General features: G+C 41.4%; 1 protein-coding gene across 2 annotated transcripts in view; it reads left to right on the plus strand.

The window, feature by feature from the left end:
- eif2d (eukaryotic translation initiation factor 2D) overlaps window positions 1-3907 on the plus strand; it is a 41096-nt gene extending 37189 nt beyond the window's left edge. For both annotated transcript variants that reach the window (XM_062540292.1, XM_062540291.1), the window contains exon 15: window positions 3623-3907. In XM_062540292.1, the coding sequence (XP_062396276.1) occupies window positions 3623-3693 (71 nt within the window). In that variant the 3' untranslated portion in view covers window positions 3694-3907. The remainder of the gene's footprint in view (window positions 1-3622) is intronic.
- The last annotated feature ends 18577 nt before the right edge of the window (window positions 3908-22484 follow it).

The raw sequence follows: 22484 nt of genomic DNA on the forward strand, positions 1-22484 counted from the left end.
ATGTAAAAAAAAATATTATGCTGTACAGGAGAGTGTGTTGAACAACTCTATGTTTTCAGAAATTAAATCGGATGTAAAATGGAGTTTGTAGACCCTAAAAAGCAACTGTCCACGTATGTGGACGTTGCGCAACAGAGGAGTTAAATGGCCAAAAATTAGATTTTGTAACTAGGACTTTTTTTTTTTTTTTTTTTTCAAATATGATTTTAATTGCTTTAAATTACAAAGAAACAAACATTTGGTAAACATATCTATAAATAATGACCTAATTACATGTGGTAATGCCAAGGTGGTATGGTAATATGGGGGTAATAGAGGGTTGGGTGGGTAGTAGAGGGGTGGGTATGAGAGTACTGGAGGTGTGGGTGGATTAGTAGTAGAGGGGTGGGTAGTATGGATGTAGTAGAGGGGTGGTTGGGTAGTGGTGGTAGTAGAGGTGGGTAATATGGGGGTAGTAGAGGGGTGGGTGAGGGTCGGTGAGCAATAATGGGGGTAGTAGAGGGGTTGGGCGGGTAGTATGGAGGTAGTAGAGAGGTGGGTGGGTAGTATGGGGGTAGTAGAGGGCTGGGTGGGTAGTATGGAGGAAGTAGAGGGCCATAGTTTCCACATTTTCTGTCATTACATTTTATCCTTTTTTACCCCTTTGTTGCGCACTGTCCACATACGTGGACAATAACATAACTTCTATATAAAAGCATATTTGGGTGGTTGACATGACATGGCCTTTTTTTGGTCCAGAGTGTCAAACTGAAGTAAAGAAATGTCTAATCTGCAAATAAATGTGGTTATATTGTTCAGAAAAACCTGCTTTATATGAACATATGGACCATTCATGCCAGTCATATTCCTATTTCTCAAAATTTTCAGCCAAACCAGGAAAAGCTCATATGGCGTGACTGTCCCGAGCCCATTTCATAAAGTTTGATTTTGAATAAAAAAAAATCTAATTCATATATTTTCCCATTACTTAAATACAATGAATACTAAAGATGTCTACTTGTAAGTCTGTAGTGTTAAGTCCAGGCATAATATTTTTGAACAAGCCATAAACAAAAACATTTTGTCCCAAAAATCAATATCATATGGTGTGACCCTAAATTATGTTTTTTAAATGTGCAATTGTGTGGAGACCTTTAGGGATAGGGGGTCCTTCCTCATTCAGGAAGTATAATAACTTCTCAGAAGGACATTGAAAGTTTACGTGTTGAGTTATCTCTCATATTTCTTTCAATAAATCAAGTAGTTCTAGCACTCCTATCTCAGTTCCACTTTTCGCTGTCTTTTGGTGTGACCCATTTTTCAGGAAAATTTCAAAAGTAAATAGTTTTTTGGTCAAAATTACCTTTACATCTATGTTACCATGTTAAAGTGAGCATATGATTTTGGTCCTAGCATGTAGCCTCAAGACTCATTGTTCTGCTAAGTGCATGAAACCTCATATGGAGTGACCCCATATCATATGGTGTGATGGGGTTTTGCTGTCACACCATATGATTTATTTGTCACACTATATGATATAATCTGTATTTTCCTACATAAATAATGTTTTTTTCAAAGATATTTTTAATTAATAGTTTAGTGTTATACATATTTTAACATATTTAAAATTTTGTTAACATTTATTATTTAATATGTGGCACCTATTACCCAAGTGCTATACAATATCTGGTGGAATTCTGTTTTACAAAGTTCTGAGTTTTTAACAGTGATCCTTTATGTGATATATTTGTCTTAAACTGTGATTTATTGTTTGTGAAATGCATATATTCACATTTTTGCGTTAACGGATTGTTATTTGGTGTAATTTATCATATGGTGTGACACCATATCATTTGGTGTGACATCAAGAAACACCAAGAAATTATGAAAATAAAAAGGCTTTCGGAGTCTAAATCATACAAATCTGAATGTAACAGATAGGAAATAGGGTCAGCAAACATTGTATGCATTTCATTTCTTTTGTATCAAGATATGTCCAAATTAATATGAAGTTTATTGAAAGATTAGGGACAAATGCCTTACTTTGTGTATTGATGAATAAATATACTGTAAAATATAATACATTTCCACAAGGAAATGCTAAATCTTGATGAAGTAAAGATAGAAGATTATGATACACTGACTCACATAAAAAATATATACCACATTATAGTTTTACACACAATAACTTTCATGTCACACCATATGATAATTTTAGCCACTAACACAAGACATTAGTGAATAAATATGAATTCCAATACAAATTCTAAAAGATCATACATATTTTGGGAATGGGAGAGTCAGTACAACATAACTAAGTGATTTCCATGCATAATATCTGAATTTTTTTTCAAAAACTTTTTTTCGGCCTAAAACGTCAACCACCCATTTTTAAAAAATTCCAACTGATTTTCAATATTGGGCTCATATAGAGTACTAAAATCAATACTAAAAAAATCTAGACACTTTTTTTCATAATGCGTGCATGAAAGGGTTAAGCTGATTGTTGACAAATTTGTCAAACACAATTCGGGAGAAGCAGCGGACAGGAGCGCCACCACAAGCAAGCACTTCTAGCCCAAATTAACATGGCAACGTTGCCTATGACTAAAGTGTCTAAGTAAGCTAATACTACTAATATTACATTTGATTGGTAGCATGTTTGTAGCGCGCCAGTTTACCCATCCCCTACATCAAAACAGCTTAGAATCAATCAAAGAATCAGCTGTGTCGGCGGTAGGCTGTAGGTGATTTTCTATAACCATTTTCATTAATTTCAACAATGGTTTATTGAAACGTCGTTTGATTCATTCGCCAGTCATCACCTTCATTTTAATGATTAAATGAAATTAAGGAGTCGACTATTGACGGATATGCGGTCTTCATCATTAAATGCATGTGGGTTGAAACTTTCTGCCACCTGGTGGTTGTTTGGGTACATTGCCTTAGCCTCGAAAAAAATCGGCTTGACAGCCTGCGGGATCTCTTCGGGAGTCCCGCGGGAGAAGGTGCATTCTCAACCCGTACCATCTGTAGGTCCCATGTGTCCTCATTCTACTGCTTGGTAGGTACCACATGGCCCATGTGTCCTCATTCTGCTGCTAGGTTGGTACCACACGGCCCATATGTCCTCCATTTGGCCTCCTTGGTCCTGTAATATGGACTCTTGGCTTGAGGTTTACTTTTATTGCAGCTATGTATTTATAACTTTGTAAAAATAAGAGAATTTGGCTGTATTGTGTGTGTGTGAGTGTGAGTGTGAGGACGTAAGATGTCGCCACATGTCACCTAAGGACTTTGTGGTTGTGGTTGCATGGGGTTTTCAGGGTTCAGACCAAAGATCTGACCGAGACGAGCTTCAATGTTCTAAAACCTTGCAACTGCAATTAAACATGTTGAATGCTCTGCGACGGCTTGCAACTACGTGCAACTTCTAATTCACACCGCTGCAACTCAGTCTCGTCGCGTCGGGAATCTTTGGTGTGAATTGGGCTTAAGATCTGTTTTGTGTCTTACCATAGCTACGGTCTATTTTTCTTCTGGTACACTGTTGACAAAACTTTGAATTCTTTTTTCTTTGTTGATGTAGAAAATGTACTTTATATAGTAGGTGAAATTAATCAACCCCTTTGTCTTTTTACAGATGAATACCACATCCCTCGTAAATATATCCAAGGACTAGATAAAGCCCCCAAGACTGGCAAGAAGAAGTAGAAGTGTCCACCAGCACTATACCCACTCCCTCCCTCGCTGCTGCATAGTCACCTCTACCACTCATCTGGTTCACTACTGTCGACTCTAAGAGCCGCCCCACTCCGCATTGGACCCTCACACTCACTCTACTTGTGTGTGTGTGTGTGTGTGTGTGGTGACAAAATCAGTCGCATATGACGCATCACATTCAATAAAGCACCTGTCGCTCCGGGAACAGACTGTGTGTACCAGAGTGCTTCTTGGCAGAGAATGTATGATTGGTTTCAAAGCATTTGACTCTAACATGGCCCTCACAATGAATTTTCTGTCCTGCCCTGGCAGACCAATTTAGCTAAATGATGTTATTGTAATTTAGAGGTAGCTCACTCTATTCAGATCTAATTATAGCTCCGCCGTAGAGCCATAAACTCACCCAGACTTGCATATGAAATATTTACACTGCAATGATTGCTTTACCATATGGCAGTAAGTGGAGTTTGTGTTAAAAGATTTAAACAAGCCTGATCTATGTGTTCCAGCAAGTACTTTGGTGATGGATATGCTCAGATCTATGGATCAAAAAGCACTATTATATTTGATTCTTCATGTGTATGTTAAGATTCATGGGTTAACTGGGCAGTCCCCAGTCCTTGTGAACAGTCCATGATGTGGCTCTGAAGGAAGCTTGTGATTGGCTGGAATATTTGCAGCCTGGTTCAGTTCTCAGTTTCCGCTCTTTATGTTTTTTATTCCCAGAACCCTGCTCTGGAGTTTGTTTGAGTTCATACATGGCTAAAGGAATGAAAGGCATGAAAAGTGTATTGACCTAAAATGAGATTTCAACCCCTTTACCCCCATGTTTAAAGATACCCTTAAAGATCTACCAAACTCCAAATCCATAGATAAGAGCAAGAGAACGGAAGGTTAATCCTGACCAGGTTTTGAACCCCTTACACAATTGTCACAGGAAGCGACTATGCCTAAATAGTAGACATTAGTAAGGACTGTGTTCCCCTCACATAGGTCGATGATTCCAGAAGCTTCGATAGAGCACCATACCCCATCACCCATCTACCTGCCTGGACCAGAGTCCAGCTGTACAGTGCTCTAGGGGGAACAAGCCGAAAGACTGATGGCCAGCCATATGGTAGGTGAGGAGGTCGGAGGTCACCTATAGGTCAGCCTCTACCTTTTTTCTAAGCACTACTCTCAGCTTTCAGTAACTCCTCGGTGCTGTCACCATCCACTGTCATTAGGCCTGTTCCAAGCTCCATCAGTCACTGGACGCTTCAGAGTGCAGCACTGGAGGTGAGGGCCATGACACACGTGCACAAACATACCGGAATTTAGAGGAGGGGGGAGCAAGTTCAGACATGGCCGACTCGCGTCTGTTTATGGAGTAGGTGTTGATGAAGGCCTAATATTGACCTGTCACGCAAGGATATTTTTCACCTCCTGATAGTTTTCATACCCACCCCACACCCCCTGCCCCCTTACAACAAGCTAACAGTTACATACTGTAGCGATAAGCAGGTCTTCAAAACATGTTTAATCTTTCAGTTAAGAATTTGTACAAAGCAATACTTGGCCTCCTTGCACATTGCAGAGAGAATAATTTGATATCATCTGACCATGATGATTGATCCCATGCCATGATGTCTTTCAGAGATGAAAATTGATATATATAAATTTTTACGCCTAGAGTTATATTTTCCTGGCATTCTTTTCTGAAACAAGTTTCAGCCATACATGGAATTCGTTCTCCAGTAGCCCACATGTATCACAGCAATCACATCGCAGTTTGTTATCCCCATAGGGCCTTTATAAAACGTTTGCCTAGAAGGGTTGGGCTGTAATCAAATTCTTATCAGTAGACGAGAATCAACGGAAAGTCTCAGAATCAGGACATCAGGCAAGTTGTTGCAAAAGCATGTTCTGTTTGAAGATATTAAAAATAGGACTTAGTATGTGCTATGACTGTGCAGGATGAACCCAGGATGAAAGCAACACAGTGTATTTCTTTTACTTCAAAATTCCGAGTCTGAAGTCGGAAAATTCAAACTGATTCAACTTTCAGGTCCCTTCCCCAACCTCTACCAAGCTCCAAACCGCCCTCAAACCCCTCCCCCTCTGGAGATGAGGTTGTGCACGTGAGTATGCAGCGGCTCCATAGCAGCGTGTGCACAAGCTGTGATAGACAGGTAGCGATTCCTCCCCCCTAACGTGATTGCTTAAACAAAACAGGGAGTGCTTGATGGGAGGGAGCCATTACAGGCTTTAGAGGGAGCTAGAGAATTCAGGATTTTTCCTAAACAGCCCATTTAATATTCTACTTCCAGAATCCCATGACAGTTCAAGCAAATATGACTTGATATAAAACTGCCGACGGCAGCTTTAAAATAACGGTTTCAAACTCATTCCGATGCTTCACTGACTTATAATACGGAGAAGGATGTCTCTGACCCTTTTAGTCGATTTTGATCTGACTTGATATTCTCTTAGCACTAAAAGGTGTTGAATATTGACGCCAAGGGGCATAGATATCAATTCTTCCATTGTGTTTTTTTGACTGTCTTTAAATGCAATTCACATCCTTTTATGAGATTTGACAGTATTCAGAATGGAGAGGAAATGGAACTGCACCCTTGGGCGTACAGATTTAACCTGGACAATAATGTCTGCTTGTCTCCACTCTGGTCAACTCCATTTACTGTAAGTAGGGCATGAATTTTAATAACTAGCTCTGTTTTTATGTGGCAGACAGTCTGAGATACACATCCAGTCACTTAAGTTTTATGGCCCAGCTCAAATAAGTTGGGTACACAAACACTGAAAATGAAGTCAGCTTTATGGAGCCAGTGAGAATGAGAGATCTCATAAGAAGACGCACAAGTATGTGTGCTTATGAGAGAATCACTTGTTGACCCACTGATGAAGATCTGCAACTGGAGCCACTGCATGCTTATGTTTCTACTCCCTTGTTTGAATACAAATATGTATAGATTTACAGTGTTGCCCCTTACCTACTACTATAAACACACACACACACGCACACACACAAAAAAGAGAAACATAAATGGAGAATTATACAAGCCCTCCTCTGCCCCACTGTGTCCCAGTCTGCTCGTTCGATGGATGTCTTTTGAGGAGTGAGTGGAGAGCGTCTTGGCCAGAGCTTAATGCATTTCTTGCCTGTGCACCTTGTCCTTCCATTTTAAGCTCTCAGCGGAGCAGGCTTGTTAGAAAGCTTCGGACGTTTGAAGGGGCCAGGGAGAGGTCCGTCGGGATGTTTCGACTGCAAATGGACTTAAATGAGTGTGTCTGGTTCCTCTGCTGTTCTCTGTGGGGGATAGAACAGCCCGGTCCGAAGCCGAAGGAGGCCATTAACACAGGGCTTTACAAGCCAGAAGAGCTCACAGAATCTGCTCTCTTCAGAGTGCCAGGGAAAGATTACTCTCTCTAGCCTCCAGTGCCGCGAGCTGTGAATGAATTACTGTGAGATGATGCAGTTGCTGGCTGTGGTCTGGTGTGTGTGTGTGTGTGTGTGTGTGTGGGGGGGGGGGGGGGGGGGGGGGTGCTGCAATTCATATCTGTGAATAATTAATACGACTCTGTTTCACTCAAGCTTCCATCTTCAGGTCTGTGGAGGTTTTGTCCTTTAATGGCGGATGCCTGAAAAGCTTGGCGTGGGTTCGGTCTGTCACTGTGGTTTGGCCGTTGTTACCGTGGCGCCGGCGGTGGAGGGGGTCAGGCAGCGTTTCATCACAGCGAGGCCGTGCTTGGTGCAGGTGATGACCTCCTGCCTGAACTTGGCCTGCGTGGCGGCGTACAGGTACATGTTGACCGCCGCGTTGGTCAGGCACAGCATGGTGCCCACGTCCGCCGCCACGTTGAGCACCAAGCCATAGTCCTGCCGCTCCAACTCGGGGCTGGACGTGCGGAGGATGAACTGGGTGACCGCGCGCACGGCCGACAGCAGCAGGAACGTCATGGACACGGTCACCAGCAGCACCACCGACTTCATGCGGCGCGAGCGCAGCAGTGGTGGTGGTGCGGCCAGCCGCGATGATGGAACCGTCCCGAGGCTTGCCGTGGTTGTCGTTACCACGGACACCGGCCGCTGGACGCCAGGCCTGATGCGGCTGCACTTAGCGATCTGGCGCAGCGTGAGCCCGTTGAGCGTCAGGATGACCACAAAGGGCAGGACGTAGGAGAGCAGTGTCTGGAAGCCTACCAGTGAGTGGACGAAGAGCGTGGGCGCCCGTGCGTTGTACACGCACCTCCACCTGCCCAGCTGATGGTCGTACTCGGATGCGTTGGCCCACAGGTACGGCACAGCCACCAGGTGACTCAGCACCAACGTGCTGCCGATGGCCCACAATGCACTGCGGGGCGTGCACAGGTACAGCTTCAGCCTCCAGGTGTTGATGGCCAGGAAGCGCTCGGCCGTGAAGGTGACCACAAGCCAGGTGGAGGCGTTGTAGGAGCCGTAGGTGAAGAGGTCGCGGAGGCTGCACCATGGCTCCTGTGACCAGAAAGGCTCCTTACTGTACAGCTTGACCACCAGCTCCAGCAGCACAATGGACAGCAGCACGCCGGTGTCCGCCACAGACATGGCCATCAGGTAGAAGGTGCTGGACTTGGACAGCTTGCAGTTCCTCGTCCAGAAGATCAGGAAGGTGATGATGTTGGCTAGGATAAATGTTCATCAGTTAACCACACAGCCATCTTCACACATCCTAAGGAGGATCACATTTAACTCCGGTACCTGACAAGTAACAAGCCAAATAACTCCTGAACATTCAGAATTTCTAAATCATCACATAAAAAAATCATTAAAAAAAAACATCACATAAAAGACCCAGTGAGAAACCACTCTGTTGAAGTTATCTACAGTATGTGTAGTAGTGTAGTAGTGTGTGTGTGTGTGTGTGTGTGTGTGTGTGTGTGTGTGTGTGATGGCCGTAGGGCTTTGAAAGAAAATACTCACAGGGTATTCCAATGGTGGCCAGGACTGGGTAGTAGATCCTTTGGAGGGTTATCATCCAGTGCTCCTGGGTGACCATGCTTTCGCTGGTAGACTGAACCGGACTCTTCTGGCCGAACCCAGGCCCCGTTTCATTCTGCTCACTCATCGCTTTCTCCACCTGTCTCCTCTTGTCGTCCTCTACACCTGTTTCCTCTTTTGCTTCATCGGGCCGGAGAGACCGATCTGAAGCTGCTCCTCTGAGACTCCTCCCCCTTCTGACCGTACCTGATGGTTGCCACGGCAACACGGTCTGAGTAGCAGGAGGTCTGTATTGTATTGTATTGTATTGTATTGTATTGTATCGCTTGTTCCCCTAATAAAGACAAGCCCTTTACGAGTGGTGTTTATTAGTATGGTACACACACACAGCTTGTGTACACACACACACATCCCTTCATTATCACTTATTTCATCTCTCTGTTTCTCATTCTTCCTCCCTCCCACACATACACACACACGGCCTCTCTCTCTCTCCCCCCACTCTCTCTCTTTCTCTGTCTCTTTCCCTCTCCCTCCCCCACACACACACATCAGTGGGTTAGTCTGGCACAGACATGGCTGGTGAGAGGTCCAGACAAACTGATGGTCCACCCAGTGCATACTGCCAAGTGGACAGGAAGTGGGCATGAAGTGGGCATGGGCAGAGCCAATGACACACACATTCTCTCTCTCTCTCTCACACACACACACACACACACACACACACACACACACACACACTCACACTCACACTCACACTCACACTCACACACACAAAAACCTGTACACCTGGACTTTGTTCAGTTCCTTCAGAACCTATGGCCAGTAGAGAATTAGTGTGGACAACTAGATTCTACTAGTTTTGTCCAGGGGTCTTGGACTCTGGAGACCCTGAATGGTAATCTCATGTGAAAGATGATTTCTGGTTGTACCTTCGACCTCCTTTAAGAAGCTTAGCTGTTCAGGAACCATTCATTATTTGACTGGTTAGCCATGTGATCCTCTTCAGAGGATTTTTCTTTTATTTATTATTTATTTGCACTGGCTGTACCATGAAGACTGATTAAATAATGTATCCCCCTTTGTGATGGACGGAGCAAATCCGCTGCTTCAATGCTTTTGCTTTCGTATCTGGACATTGTCCGTTGCAATAACCAGGACAGGTACAAAAGCATGTTGTCATGTAAGGATGTCCATTGATCTCAGTGGCTTACAATGCTTCAATTGCTTGAACATTGAATTCATGGTAACACTTTACATTACAGATCAGTAATAAGTGGGTAATGTTATGGTAATATGCAATTTCATGGTAATACTATTTTTAAACCACATATTACAAATAATTAATGTGTAATTTCTAGACAATTACTGTGTAATTACCATACAACAACAATGCAAATAACTTAGGTAAAATAAAATGGTAATAACTGCTATAAATATGTACTTGGGTGGTTGACATGACATGGCCTTTTTTTGGTCCAGAGTGTCAAACTGAAGTAAAGAAATGTCTAATCTGCAAATAAATGTGGTTATATTGTTCAGAAAAACCTGTTTTATATGAACATATGGACCATTCATGCCAGTCATATTCCTATTTCTCAAAATCAGCCAAACCAGGAAAAGCTCATATGGCGTGACTGTCCCGAGCCCATTTCATAAAGTTTGATTTTGAATTAAAAAAAATCTAATTAATATATTTTCCCATTACTTAAATACAATGAATACTAAATATTTCTACTTGTAAGTCTGTAGTGTTTAAAGTCCAGGCATAATATTTTTGAACAAGCCATAAACAAAAACATTTTGTCCCAAAAATCAATATCATATGGTGTGACCCTAAATTATGTTTTTTAAATGTGCAATTGTGTGGAGACCTTTAGGGATAGGGGGTCCTTCCTCATTCAGGAAGTATAATAACTTCTCAGAAGGACATTGAAAGTTTACGTGTTGAGTTATCTCTCATATTTCTTTCAATAAATCAAGTATTTCCAGCACTCCTATCTCAGTTCCACTTTTCGCTGTCTTTTGGTGTGACCCATTTTTCAGGAAAATTTGAAAAGTAAATAGTTTTTTGGTCAAAATTACCTTTACATCTATGTTACCATGTTAAAGTGAGCATATGATTTTGGTCCTAGCATGTAGCCTCAAGACTCATTGTTCTGCTAAGTGCATGAAACCTCATATGGAGTGACCCCATATCATATGGTGTGATGGGGTTTTGCTGTCACACCATATGATTTATTTGTCACACTATATGATATAATCTGTATTTTCCTACATAAATATTGTTTTTTTCAAACATATGTTTAATTAATAGTTTAGTGTTATACATATTTTAACATATTTAACATTTTGTTAACATTTATTATTTAATATGTGGTACCTATTACCCAAGTGCTATACAATATCTGGTGGAATTCTGTTTTACAAAGTTCTGAGTTTTTAAAAGTGATCCTTTATGTGATATATTTGTCTTAAACTGTGATTTATTGTTTGTGAAATGCATATATTCACATTTTTGCGTTAACAGATTGTTATTTGGTGTAATTTATCAGATGTTGTGACACCATATCATTTGGTGTGACATCAAGAAACATCAAGAAATTATGAAAATAAAAAGGCTTTCGGAGTCTAAATCATACAAATCTGAATGTAACAGATAGGAAATAGGGTCAGCAAACATTGTATGCATTTCATTTCTTTTGTATCAAGATATGTCCAAATTAATATGAAGTTTTTTGAACGATTAGGGACAAATGCCTTACTTTGAGTATTGATGAATAAATATACTGTAAAATATAATACATTTCCACAAGGAAATGCTAGATCTTGATGAAGTAAAGATAGAAGATTATGATACTGACTCACATAAAAAATATATACCCCATCATAGTTTTACACACAATAACTTTCATGTCACACCATATGATAATTTTAGTCACTAACACAAGACATTAGTGAATAAATATGAATTCCAATACAAATTCTAAAAGATCATACATATTTTGGGAATGGGAGAGTCAGTACAACATAACTAAGTGATTTCCATGCATAATATCTGAATTTTTTTTCAAAAACTTTTTTTCGGCCTAAAACGTCTTACCTAAAACGTCCACTTACCGAAGCAATACATATTTAGGATTTACTTATTGTGACATAATATTTCTGTAATTATACCAACATGATGGTGCTATGAAGGACTAAATTACTTTTAAAGTGTTATGGCACAATTACCCAATGGTCAAAGTTTTTGTAGTAGTTAGTTTGATGGTAAAATGTGACCTGTTATCTGTTATTATGATGAAATAAATAAGGTAATTTCACAATAACTATATGGTATTAGGGCTGTAAAATACTGGGTAACACTTTATAATAACTACACACAATAATAATGTATTAAGCATTTGTTACCTATTAGTTAATGGTTTGTTCATCATTAGCAATTTATTGTTCATGCATAATTTATCATCAGTAAAGCATTTGTTCACAATGTTGTTGAACCAAACTCTTCATAATGGTTTGTTCATAGTAAGTAATTTTTTTTTGTAAATACATGATTTATACCTCATAAATACTGAAACAACCAGTTACAAACTATTAGTAAATGCTTTGATAATCATTTGTAAAGTATTACTTCTGTGTTAATTCATGATTAACTCAGGAGTTACAAGTGGTTAGTTAATGATATTTGTAAGCCCATCTAAAGTGAGGACTTTTTATGCCATTACACTGAATTATAAGAAAATGTAATTTCATTACATCCACTATAGTCTCATATAATTATTGTGGAGGACTGTGCCACTTTTGCATATAGGTGTTTTTAGTTTGCTGAAAAAAAAAAAAATCTTAAGGTATAGCAGACTGCCTCAAAGTGTCTGAAAAGGCCCCGGACTTCCAAGTGTTAAACCCAAGTTATTTGCATCGTTGTTGTATGGTAATTGCACAGTAATTGTCTAGAAATTACACATTAATTATTTGTATATGTGATTTAAAAATCTTGTTACCATTACATTTCATACATATTACCATAACATTACCCACTTATTACTGATCTGTAATGTAAAGTGTTACCGAATTCATCATGGCTCAGGCCTAGATTGAGTTATGTGCCCTGCCTTGCTACTAAGACTAATTGCATGCTAAACACATGCAATGAGACACCAAGGGTGCAATACAGCATCCTGCCACAAGATGACACTGCAGAAGAGCACTTCTAGCCAACATCCCCTTAAGATGATAGATGATTTTCCTGCATATTTCCTCTGACGCCATGTTCCGTCTGTTTGAAAACTGGTCCATTGTGGTCATGGCCATCATATGCCTTTCATTGTATTGTTTTGATTATTTTTGTGTTCTCACTGCATCCTCTCAGTTGAAAATGCCACAAACTGAATGCTAAATAGCCTGTTGTCGCTAAGCCGCCCATCTGAATCTAATTACTCTCACAGTACTTTAGGCCTGCTCCATTGTGAGGATGTCTTCTCACTCTCAAGCACCACTGTCTGTGATGTTCCATTCAATTCAAGAGATGTTCTTGGCGTGCCCTTCATTTACTATAAATGTCTTGAGGGGTGGGGGGTATCTGTTGCTAGGGCAACTAAGATTCCCGATTGGTTCGTCTGAGCAACAGCTTGGATCTCTGATGTGGAGTTGTATTTATTTATTTATTTATTTATGTACCATTTTGAACACATCTGGGATCAGCTAATACTTTGCATGGCCTTGAGAGAGCTTGGAACCCTCTGTTCCATTGTTGGAACACGTCCCATTGCAGTTCCCCTCTGCGGTTCTGAGCTGTGTTTGCCGTTCCCTCGTAAAGTAAGCTCTGTGTGGAGACCCCTATTGTTTCCCTATCCGGGGGCGCAGGGGAGTTGCTGGCAGCAGATACCTCCCCCACCTCAGTTTGGCCCTGTGTGGGCAGCAGTGGTCTCTCAGTGGGCGGCTCCTACTCAGGGTTAGGCTCCTGCCTCAGGGCCCACTTGTAGTTTCCATTATAAAAATATAAACCTGCTTTCATACATAGCCCATTCACATGATGAAATTATGTAAGGAAGCCCAGGGCAACTTCTAATGGAGAGACAATATTTGTATTTATTTTTCTATGCATTTAGAAACGTCACACATCTGAAATCCAGAGAATGGATGTCAGTTAATCCTGGGCTATACAATCTGTTATCTTATAAACAACTCTTGATTAAGAGTAGATTTAGCTGTGTATTAACCAACACATTAAAGATTTCAAGCATGGAGGATGGGCATGCTTGTCTGCCATTTGTCAGCTGATTGGCATTCCAGAGGTGTCCTGATTCCTCCGTAATTACCTTGACTCCTGGCTCCTAATTAAATCAAGCATGTAAAGTACATGCGGCCGCGCGGGGCTGACTCGACTCCAGCTCCGTCTCCATGTGTGTATAGTCGCTGCTGCAGTCGCTCACGCATGGCCGGCCCTCTAACCGTAGCCTGGAGCCAGCAGGGAAGGAACGCCGGATATTTTTGTTGTTCTACAGGTTCAGAGGAGCAGTTGTTAGAGAGACGGTGAAGGAGGATGCTCCTTCCTGTTTCACTGGCAGGGCCAAGTGGTGCATCGAGAATAGATACACAGAACAGTAGCATCCAGCTGCCTGCTCTTACTCTTCAGGGGTGGCAGTGTGTTTGTTTTGGTGACACATCGCCAGGAAAATAGTGTTTTTTTTTTTTTTAAATGTTGCTGTCATTGTGAGTTGTTTTTATGGGGGAGGTGGGTGTTTGTGGACGCCATATCTGTAAGATGTCACATTTCTCACAAGATTATTATCCCCTAGTTGATGTAATGTGACTGTTTTGGGACAAGGTGTAGCTATAATGTGATGTTTGTATTCAGAGATGGGCGCTGTGTGCGTGTTTATAGTCATTAATATTAAATCCTAGTGCATGTGTTTGTTTCCTTCGGTGTGCATTAGCTTTGCTTATTTGTTTTGGCATATGTGTGTGTGTATGTGTGCGTGTGTGTGTGAGAGAGAGAGAGTGTGAAAGAGAGCTTCTGTGTGAGACTGTTTCTTTACTTCTCCAGAGCTGTCCAGCTGTCCTAGAGCACAGTACCAAGACACTGGGGCTGCATGGCGCTGGGTTCTGTTCAGATTCTAAAGATAGAAAAGATAGATAAGGATGATATGCAATGTTTTTTCTTTCTTTCTTTCTTTCTTCCTTCCTTTGTAATTTCTATCTTTTTTCATTTGTTGTTTCTTTGGGGAGGAGGGAGAAGGGAGCAGTAAATATGTAAATGTGTTAATGTGTTAATATTGAGCTGTTCTGTATTTTTTTTTTTTTTAAGTATATTTTTTGGGCTTTTATGCCTTTTTAAATGATAGGATAGTGAAGAGAGACAGGAAGTGAATGGGAGAGAGCGTTGGGGTGGGATCCGGAAAGGACCACGGGGCGGGAATCGAACCCGGGTCGCCGGCGTACGGTGCAGGTGCCCCAGCCAGTCGCGCCACTGCCGGGGCCTGAGCTGTTCTGTATTAATCAGTAATTGATCCCCATGTTGTTGTATTCAGTGTGTATGGCAGGTTGGGTGCTACCCACATAGTCCTCATCCAGCTGTGTGTCAGCTTTGTTGCGGGTGTGTGGATGTGCGTGTGTGTGAGTGGGTATGTGTGTGTGTGTGTGTGTGTGTGTGTGTGTGTGTGTGTGTGTGTGTGTGTGTGTGTGTGTGTGTGTGTGTGTGTGAGTGTGTGAGAGAGAGAGAGAGAGAGAGAGAGAGAGAGAGAGTGTGTGTGTGACGACGCCTGCTGCATGCGTCAGAGTGAGCCCCAGAGATGCCGAGAGCCTCTGATCCATGGTCCAGATTATGTTTGTCGTTCCGAGAGGATTGCGACGTTAAAATGGATTACACCGCTGGACATTTATGTTTTTTCCCCTCTCCTTTCCCTTTTTTATTTGCAAAACTGCTTAACTGCTTTGATGATGAAAAAAATGAAATAAAATGGCTTATGATGGAGGGATCAGATTTTTTGGCCCCTGTTGTACTGAGATTGAGTCACGGATGGATAATGGAGGAGAAGAAAGAGAGAGAAAGAGGAGAGAGATACAGAGGAATACATGAAAAAAATAGAGAGGGTATATGTTCAGGGGTTGTTTTCACATATTGCATAGCCGTATTCCAGTTAGCGGTCAGTTCCATCGCCGGTGTGTTAGGGTCCCTCACGTGTGCCCTATAGTCCGGTCCATCTCCATCTGGGCCGACGTGAGGGGCTTTTGTGGAATCTGGCCCGTCCCCAAAACCCATTAAATCTCCTTGTTTTCCAGCGTCTCAAATCTCTGTTGAACTCCCTGGGCATGATGCAGAGCTTTTCTGGGTAAAGTGGGCTTAAAGAGCAGATTAGCGCCGAGCGCTGCACCGCACTATGCTACCGACCCACCGCTGTCCTGAGAAGGCCCGTATGTTGCCACCGCAGGGCCAACAGGTTAGCATGGATCCCCTCCCACCCAGCACTGCTCTTCCACACACACACACACACACACACACACACACACACACACACACACAGATATGCTGCCACCAGGTTAGGGCCACTGCTCCACCACACACACTCATTTCTCAGCACCAGGTGTTTGTTCTCCTGTCATTTGGTGTTTAAGCCAATGTGTTGAAAAGCGTTTGCATTTACCATTTTCTGCTACGTACTAAGGGCCAGGTGTACTAAGAAAGTGGTAATAGTGAGTTTTTGTATGCGCAGAATGCGAACGCTACAGTATGCTTTGGTATATTGCGTAAAATTTACTAAGCTGTCACTTCATTACGTTAACAGTGTTTATCACCGCCTGTCCCTGCCCCCTCTACAACGCCAATTGCACGTGAAGAGCTGAAACACAAGCGCAGTTGAATATTCCAGCATTAAAAAGAATCAAAGTTTAGCCATCATACATGATACAAAGAGATGTCAACGAGCAGCGACAGACAGAGTAGGCCTAGTAGTTCTACTATTCCACTTAGAAAAATGCTTGAACTATTTACTGCACGTAGACTAGGGATAATTGATTTAATACCTACAGGTAGTCTAACAGATAGGGAGGTGTAGGCTATGTTGTACGATTTTAAAGAGGCAAACAAAGGTTAAGGTTGCTTTTGACATAGTACAATGAAGAAAACTGATGTTCTGAATATTGATTCAGCTTTCTCTAAAAGTTTTTCTAATCGACGCATTAAACTAGCCGGGCTAGCGACCACCTTTTCTCAAATGAGACGTGGTCTGGCAACCAAACGTTCAATTTCTCGTATTTGAAAAAATGCCCAGGGGCCGGTTTGCCGATAACGTTCACTCTTAGCGAGCTACGAAGACTCCAAAGGTAAAACTTACCAAAGTTGTTTACCTTTATAGTCGTGGTTCCCGAACTATCACTTTGGAGTCTTCTTACGAAAAGCTCTTTACGTCGGACGTACAAAGCACTGTCCACCATGAAGGTGCTGAATTAGGTGACATTGATTTTTTATTTCATGCAGAGGCATGACAGTCTTATGAAAGCGTTCTTTGCACCAAAAAAACATTGCCAAAACATTCACGCAACTTCAACGTGGATGAACTTATTAGCAGCACACAATGATAAAAAGTAGGCTAGAAAGACAGTTTTTCTCAATTGTTTACACACAATTTCTGGTACTTGAGACACAATTCCCATAATATGTAGCTCATGCACCAACCTCCTGAACCGATTCTGCTGTACTATAAGCACAATTTCGGCTTTACACTCAAATTGCAATTCTATAACACACTGTTTTCAAAACACTACACACAATTCTGTGCATTAGACACAATTGTCATGAAGAAAATCTCTTGTTTTCACAAAGAACACACTGCCATTCAAATTCTAAAGCTAACTGCCCTACCATGCACACTGACTCATCAGATGGGCAAACTCCTGTCACACAGTCTTACAATTAGCAATCAGAGCTTTAGTATTACAGTAGTACAGGCAGGGGCAGAGCCAGAGGAGTGAGAGTACTGTAAGAGGAGGAGGATGGGGAGGCCAAGGACCGTAATCTCTGATGAGATCCGAGCCACTAGAACATTGCAGTGCTACGTATCAATACAGTACAGTACTGGACAGTACAATACAGCTCAATGAGCACAGTAGTACAGTATTGCCTGTGGGCTGTTCTGTAGGACTGTAAAAATAAAGTATGTTTCAAATATTTGGGGAAAGTAATCCTACTTTGTATTCCTACACAGTTTACAGTATTTTACTATTTGTTTGGCAGCCGAAAGATTACCAACACAAGGGCTTCTGTCTCCTGAACAGGAAACTGAAATCATGAGCATTGTCCTAGAAAAAACGGCATAACATTACGGGAAATACAAAGAAAAATAATAGAAAACAATGAGATATTTCAAAATATTGATAGGGTAAGCATATCAACTTACTGTATCAGCTTATCTACTGTTTGTAGTACTGTTTGTAGTGTAACACTGAACAAAAAAGGGCCCAAGTCATTATAATGAATGGAGAAGAAGTGTTTTCAATTCATCGCAGTGTTTTACACTGAGCACATCAGTGTTCAACTGGTCCTTGTAAATGTCTTGATATATGATGGTTTGTGTGTGTCTCTTGAGAACAAAAGAGCATTTTGAGGAGAAATTATATTGTTTTGAAGATAAAGTGTCATTTTGCAGGAGAATTGTGGAGTTTTGCCCATTGTGTGTGTTGTTTTGGATTTGTGTGTAGAGTTCTGAGAATATGAGGCATGTTTTCAGAAAATGTGTGTTAACAATGGAGAAAAACTGTAAATGATCTACGTCCGCCAAGGAGGTTATGTTTTCATCGGGTTTGTTTGTTGGTTGTTTCCCGCATGGATAAAAAGATTCGAACGCTTCAGGTTTGATAGAAAGCAGAGGTCAGCGCTCTCTGAGTGCTTTTCTAGTTATGGATGCAGGAGGTTTGTGCTTTTCTAGTTGAAATAATAGTAGGCTATGTAGACTTTTTTTTTTTTTAAATCACAGCTGATTGACCAACATCCTCATTCAGTATTGTGTGCCTTTGGTTAACATTAAACATGAAAGCAAGCCCCCACAGTAGGCCTAAACATTGTAGGACGGTGTGGGGAAGCAAAAAATAAGAGGATGACGCTTTTAACTAGATGTACCGCAAAGCGATACACAATATGACCGCCGCTCAGTCCTGCACATTCTCTCCGCAAATATCAATCACACTTTTGTTTCCATCGCCTACTCCATCCCTTACTGCAACTTTTATGTATGTAAATGAATGTGTGCATGTGTGCGCTTGCTTTTGTGTATGAGTGCTCATCTGTCTATGAGTGTGTGTGTGTGTGTGTGTGTGTGTGTGTGTGTGTGTGTTTGTGTGTGTGTTTGTCTGCTTGTGTGTGTGTTTTATGTGTCTCTATGTGTATTTGTTCACTGTGTTCTCTGCCATCACTGTCACTCCAATATCAGATCACACACACACACACACACACACACACAAACACACACACACACACACACACACACACACACACACGCAGACACACACTTACACACACACACATGCGCGCGCGTGCACAAACACACACACACACACACACACACACACACACACACACACACACACATACACAGGCACACACACACACATACTGTACACAGGCACACACGCACTCATGCACAGACATACACACACACACACACACAGGCACACACAGGCACACACACAGATACACCCACAGAGAGAGAGAGAGAGAACACACTGAATACACACAGATAACACAGAACACACACAGACACAGAGAAAGAGAGAAAGAAAGAGAACACAAACAGAATACACACATAACATGCACATACACACATATACACACATGCAAACACACACATGGGCACACAGAAACGCACCCCCCCCCCCCCCCCCCCCCCACACACACACACTTCTCAGCTTCGGCATCTCAGAAAACGTACTCGAAGATGTGTGTGTGTTAGGGGTGGCACGGTTCACAAAATCTACGGTTCGGTTTGTATCACGGTTTAGGGTCACGGTTTTCGGTTCGGTACGGTTCTTGTTGTTATTTTTTATTTTACTCTTTAACACTCCAGAAACATATTTCAGCATATAGCTAATCATCCACAATTAGACTAGAGAGTATTTAGAGAATCATGTAATAATGCACAAACTGAATTTGACTTCACATAAAGCACATTATTGTCTGAGGAAACTTTAAGCTACAGTTGAGATTTTGATAAAGCAAGAGGGAAGACATTGATGATTTCAACAATCTTTTCATTTATTTTGCAGGGATGGTGCACCAGCACAACCTTTTTATCGCTCTCCTTTCATATAGTGTGAATGATTTTTTTAACAAGATGTAAAGCTTGTCTTTATTTGAAACACACACACATTATGTAATTATTTATACATTCTATATACTGACATGTCTGATATTCATAACAGCAAACTTTATGCAGATTATAGCCTACTATTCATTATAACTCCACCTCTTAAATTCAGCTGTCTGGCTGAAGCCTCAAAATATTGTAAACAATTAGCAGGCTAAGCTCATCATACTCTACTGGTTGGACTGTTCAGTTTCCCCACATGTGTTTTAGTTTCAAGGTAAGCTAATACTTTTTCTCCGTATGGGACAGGCCCTTTTAAGCCTTGGAGTTGAAAACATTGGTATTGAGATGGTCAGTCAACTTGAATGCAAGAGTTTTATGTCTGCAGCATAGCCTTCTAATGATGCTGACCGTATTTAACAGTAATTTAGCTAATCGTCTTCTGTGCGTCATTGCGTTCACGATTGTGAATGTTTTATTTGGATTAATGTGCATGTCGAGGGCGGGTGTCCATTGAGCGCGCACGAGAGCGGGCCAAGGAGAATGAGTTTACTTCTACTGTTTGGTAAAGTTGCACGCATAGTCTACAGTTGCGGAAGAACTTTATGCTTCCACCCGAGCAGCGTCAGGTGTAGGCTATCAGTTTGACCACGCTAGGGATGATCTCTCGCACTTGCCATTTCTAAAACCTCGCGCGCAGCACTCAAAACTCCATACTCCTACTCTCGCACGTAAGGGAAACACATCGTCACATATGGGAATCAATTGCGCATGCCATAACTAGCCTGAACCGTAGGACCGTACGACGAACACACACTCCGCATTTTTCAAAAACTGTGCCACCCCTAGTGTGTGTGTGTGTGTGTGCCCTGTGCATCTGTGTGTGTGTGTGTGTGTGTGTGTGTGTGTGTGTGCACTGTGCATCTGTGTGTGTGTGTGTGTGTGTGTGTGTGTGTGTGTAAGGGTGTATGTGTGCATGCATGTTGGCGTGTTTGTGCATGTGTTTGTGTAATTTTTTATGTACATGTGTGTATGTGCTGGTGCGTGTGTGTAGGTATGTGTCTGTGTGTGTATATTTATGTGTGTGTGTGTGTGTGTGTGTGTGTTCCTGCATGTTTGTATGCACCCAGAGCAACCATTCTCTTTTAAAACATACATACAGTGCCCTCCATAATTATTGGCACCCCTGGTTAAGATGTGTTCTTTAGCTTTTTTTTAAGATGTGTTCCTTAGCTTATTTTTTCCAAATAATATAGGACCACAATTTTAAAAAGCGTAAAATCCAACCTTTAATACAAGTGCATTTATTTAGAAGGAAAAAAATCCCACATTAAGAAATAATTATTTTACATCAAATCATGTGTGCCACCATTATTGGCACCCGTTCCAGACGTTTGTGCTTATGATTTTGAGTGAGAAAGGTTTTTTTCCCTGCATGCCTCCCAAACAACTTGTTGGCATGTAGATAGCGCCTGATGGTTGTTTTGGAGACTTTGTGACCCCAAGATGCAACCATTTGATGCAATTCTGTAACAGTGAGTTTTGGAGATTTTTTTTATTTCTCTTACCATCCTCCTCACTATGCGTGGTGGCAAAATAAACTTGCGGCCTCTTCCAGGCTTGTTTACCACTGCTCCAGTTGTTTTAAACTTCTTAACGATTCCTCTGACCATAGATATGGGCAGGTGTGCGAGTGGCTATTTTCTTGTAGCCATTGCCTTACTTGTGAAGGTCGACACACATCTGCCTTATTTGAACAGTGTGTTCCTTTGTCTTTCCCATGTTGAAGAGAAATGGCCTCTGTGTCACGTCATATTTATAGCCCAGGGAAACAGGATGTTAAGAATTACTAAATAAATGTTCCTACATACTCTAATTGACTTTGTAAACTACTGTAGAAATGACAGAAATTACAGAAATACTTTAATTACATTTATTTCCTAGGAATTGTTAGGGGTGCCAATAATTGTGGAACAGGCGATTTTATGAAGAATAATTATTTCTCAGTCAGGGATTTTTTTTCCCACCTTAAAATTCACTTGAGTTGAAGGTTACATTTTTCTACAATTTTCAGTGTGAGAGTATGCTTCTACAATAAAAAAATGTATTTATTTTAAGGCTTTTAACGCATCTTAACCAGGGGTGCCAATAATTGTGGAGGGCGCTGTATTTGAAAACTAGTTGATTAAAGGTTTCTAATTGTGTCACTTATATGTTTCTAGGACAAAAACTAGCAGAGATTGAGATGTGTGTTTGGAACAGTTTTTCAAATCCCCAGGATCCCCTGGATTAGACTCCAGAGGGTTAATACCACCATATACAGGCCGATGGGTATACAGTCCTGAATGTACACATAAATCCATTTTTATAGCCTCCCATGGATGAAATTCCACAAAACTTGGCATACTCCCAGAGGGTGTCATGTTAATCATACAAATGAAATTTGGTGCAGTTCATAACATCTCATTTTCAATTTTTACCATGGGGGTGCAAATCACAAATGA

This window comes from Sardina pilchardus, chromosome 7, assembly GCF_963854185.1.
Source record: "Sardina pilchardus chromosome 7, fSarPil1.1, whole genome shotgun sequence".
NCBI classification, from domain to species: domain Eukaryota; kingdom Metazoa; phylum Chordata; class Actinopteri; order Clupeiformes; family Clupeidae; genus Sardina; species Sardina pilchardus.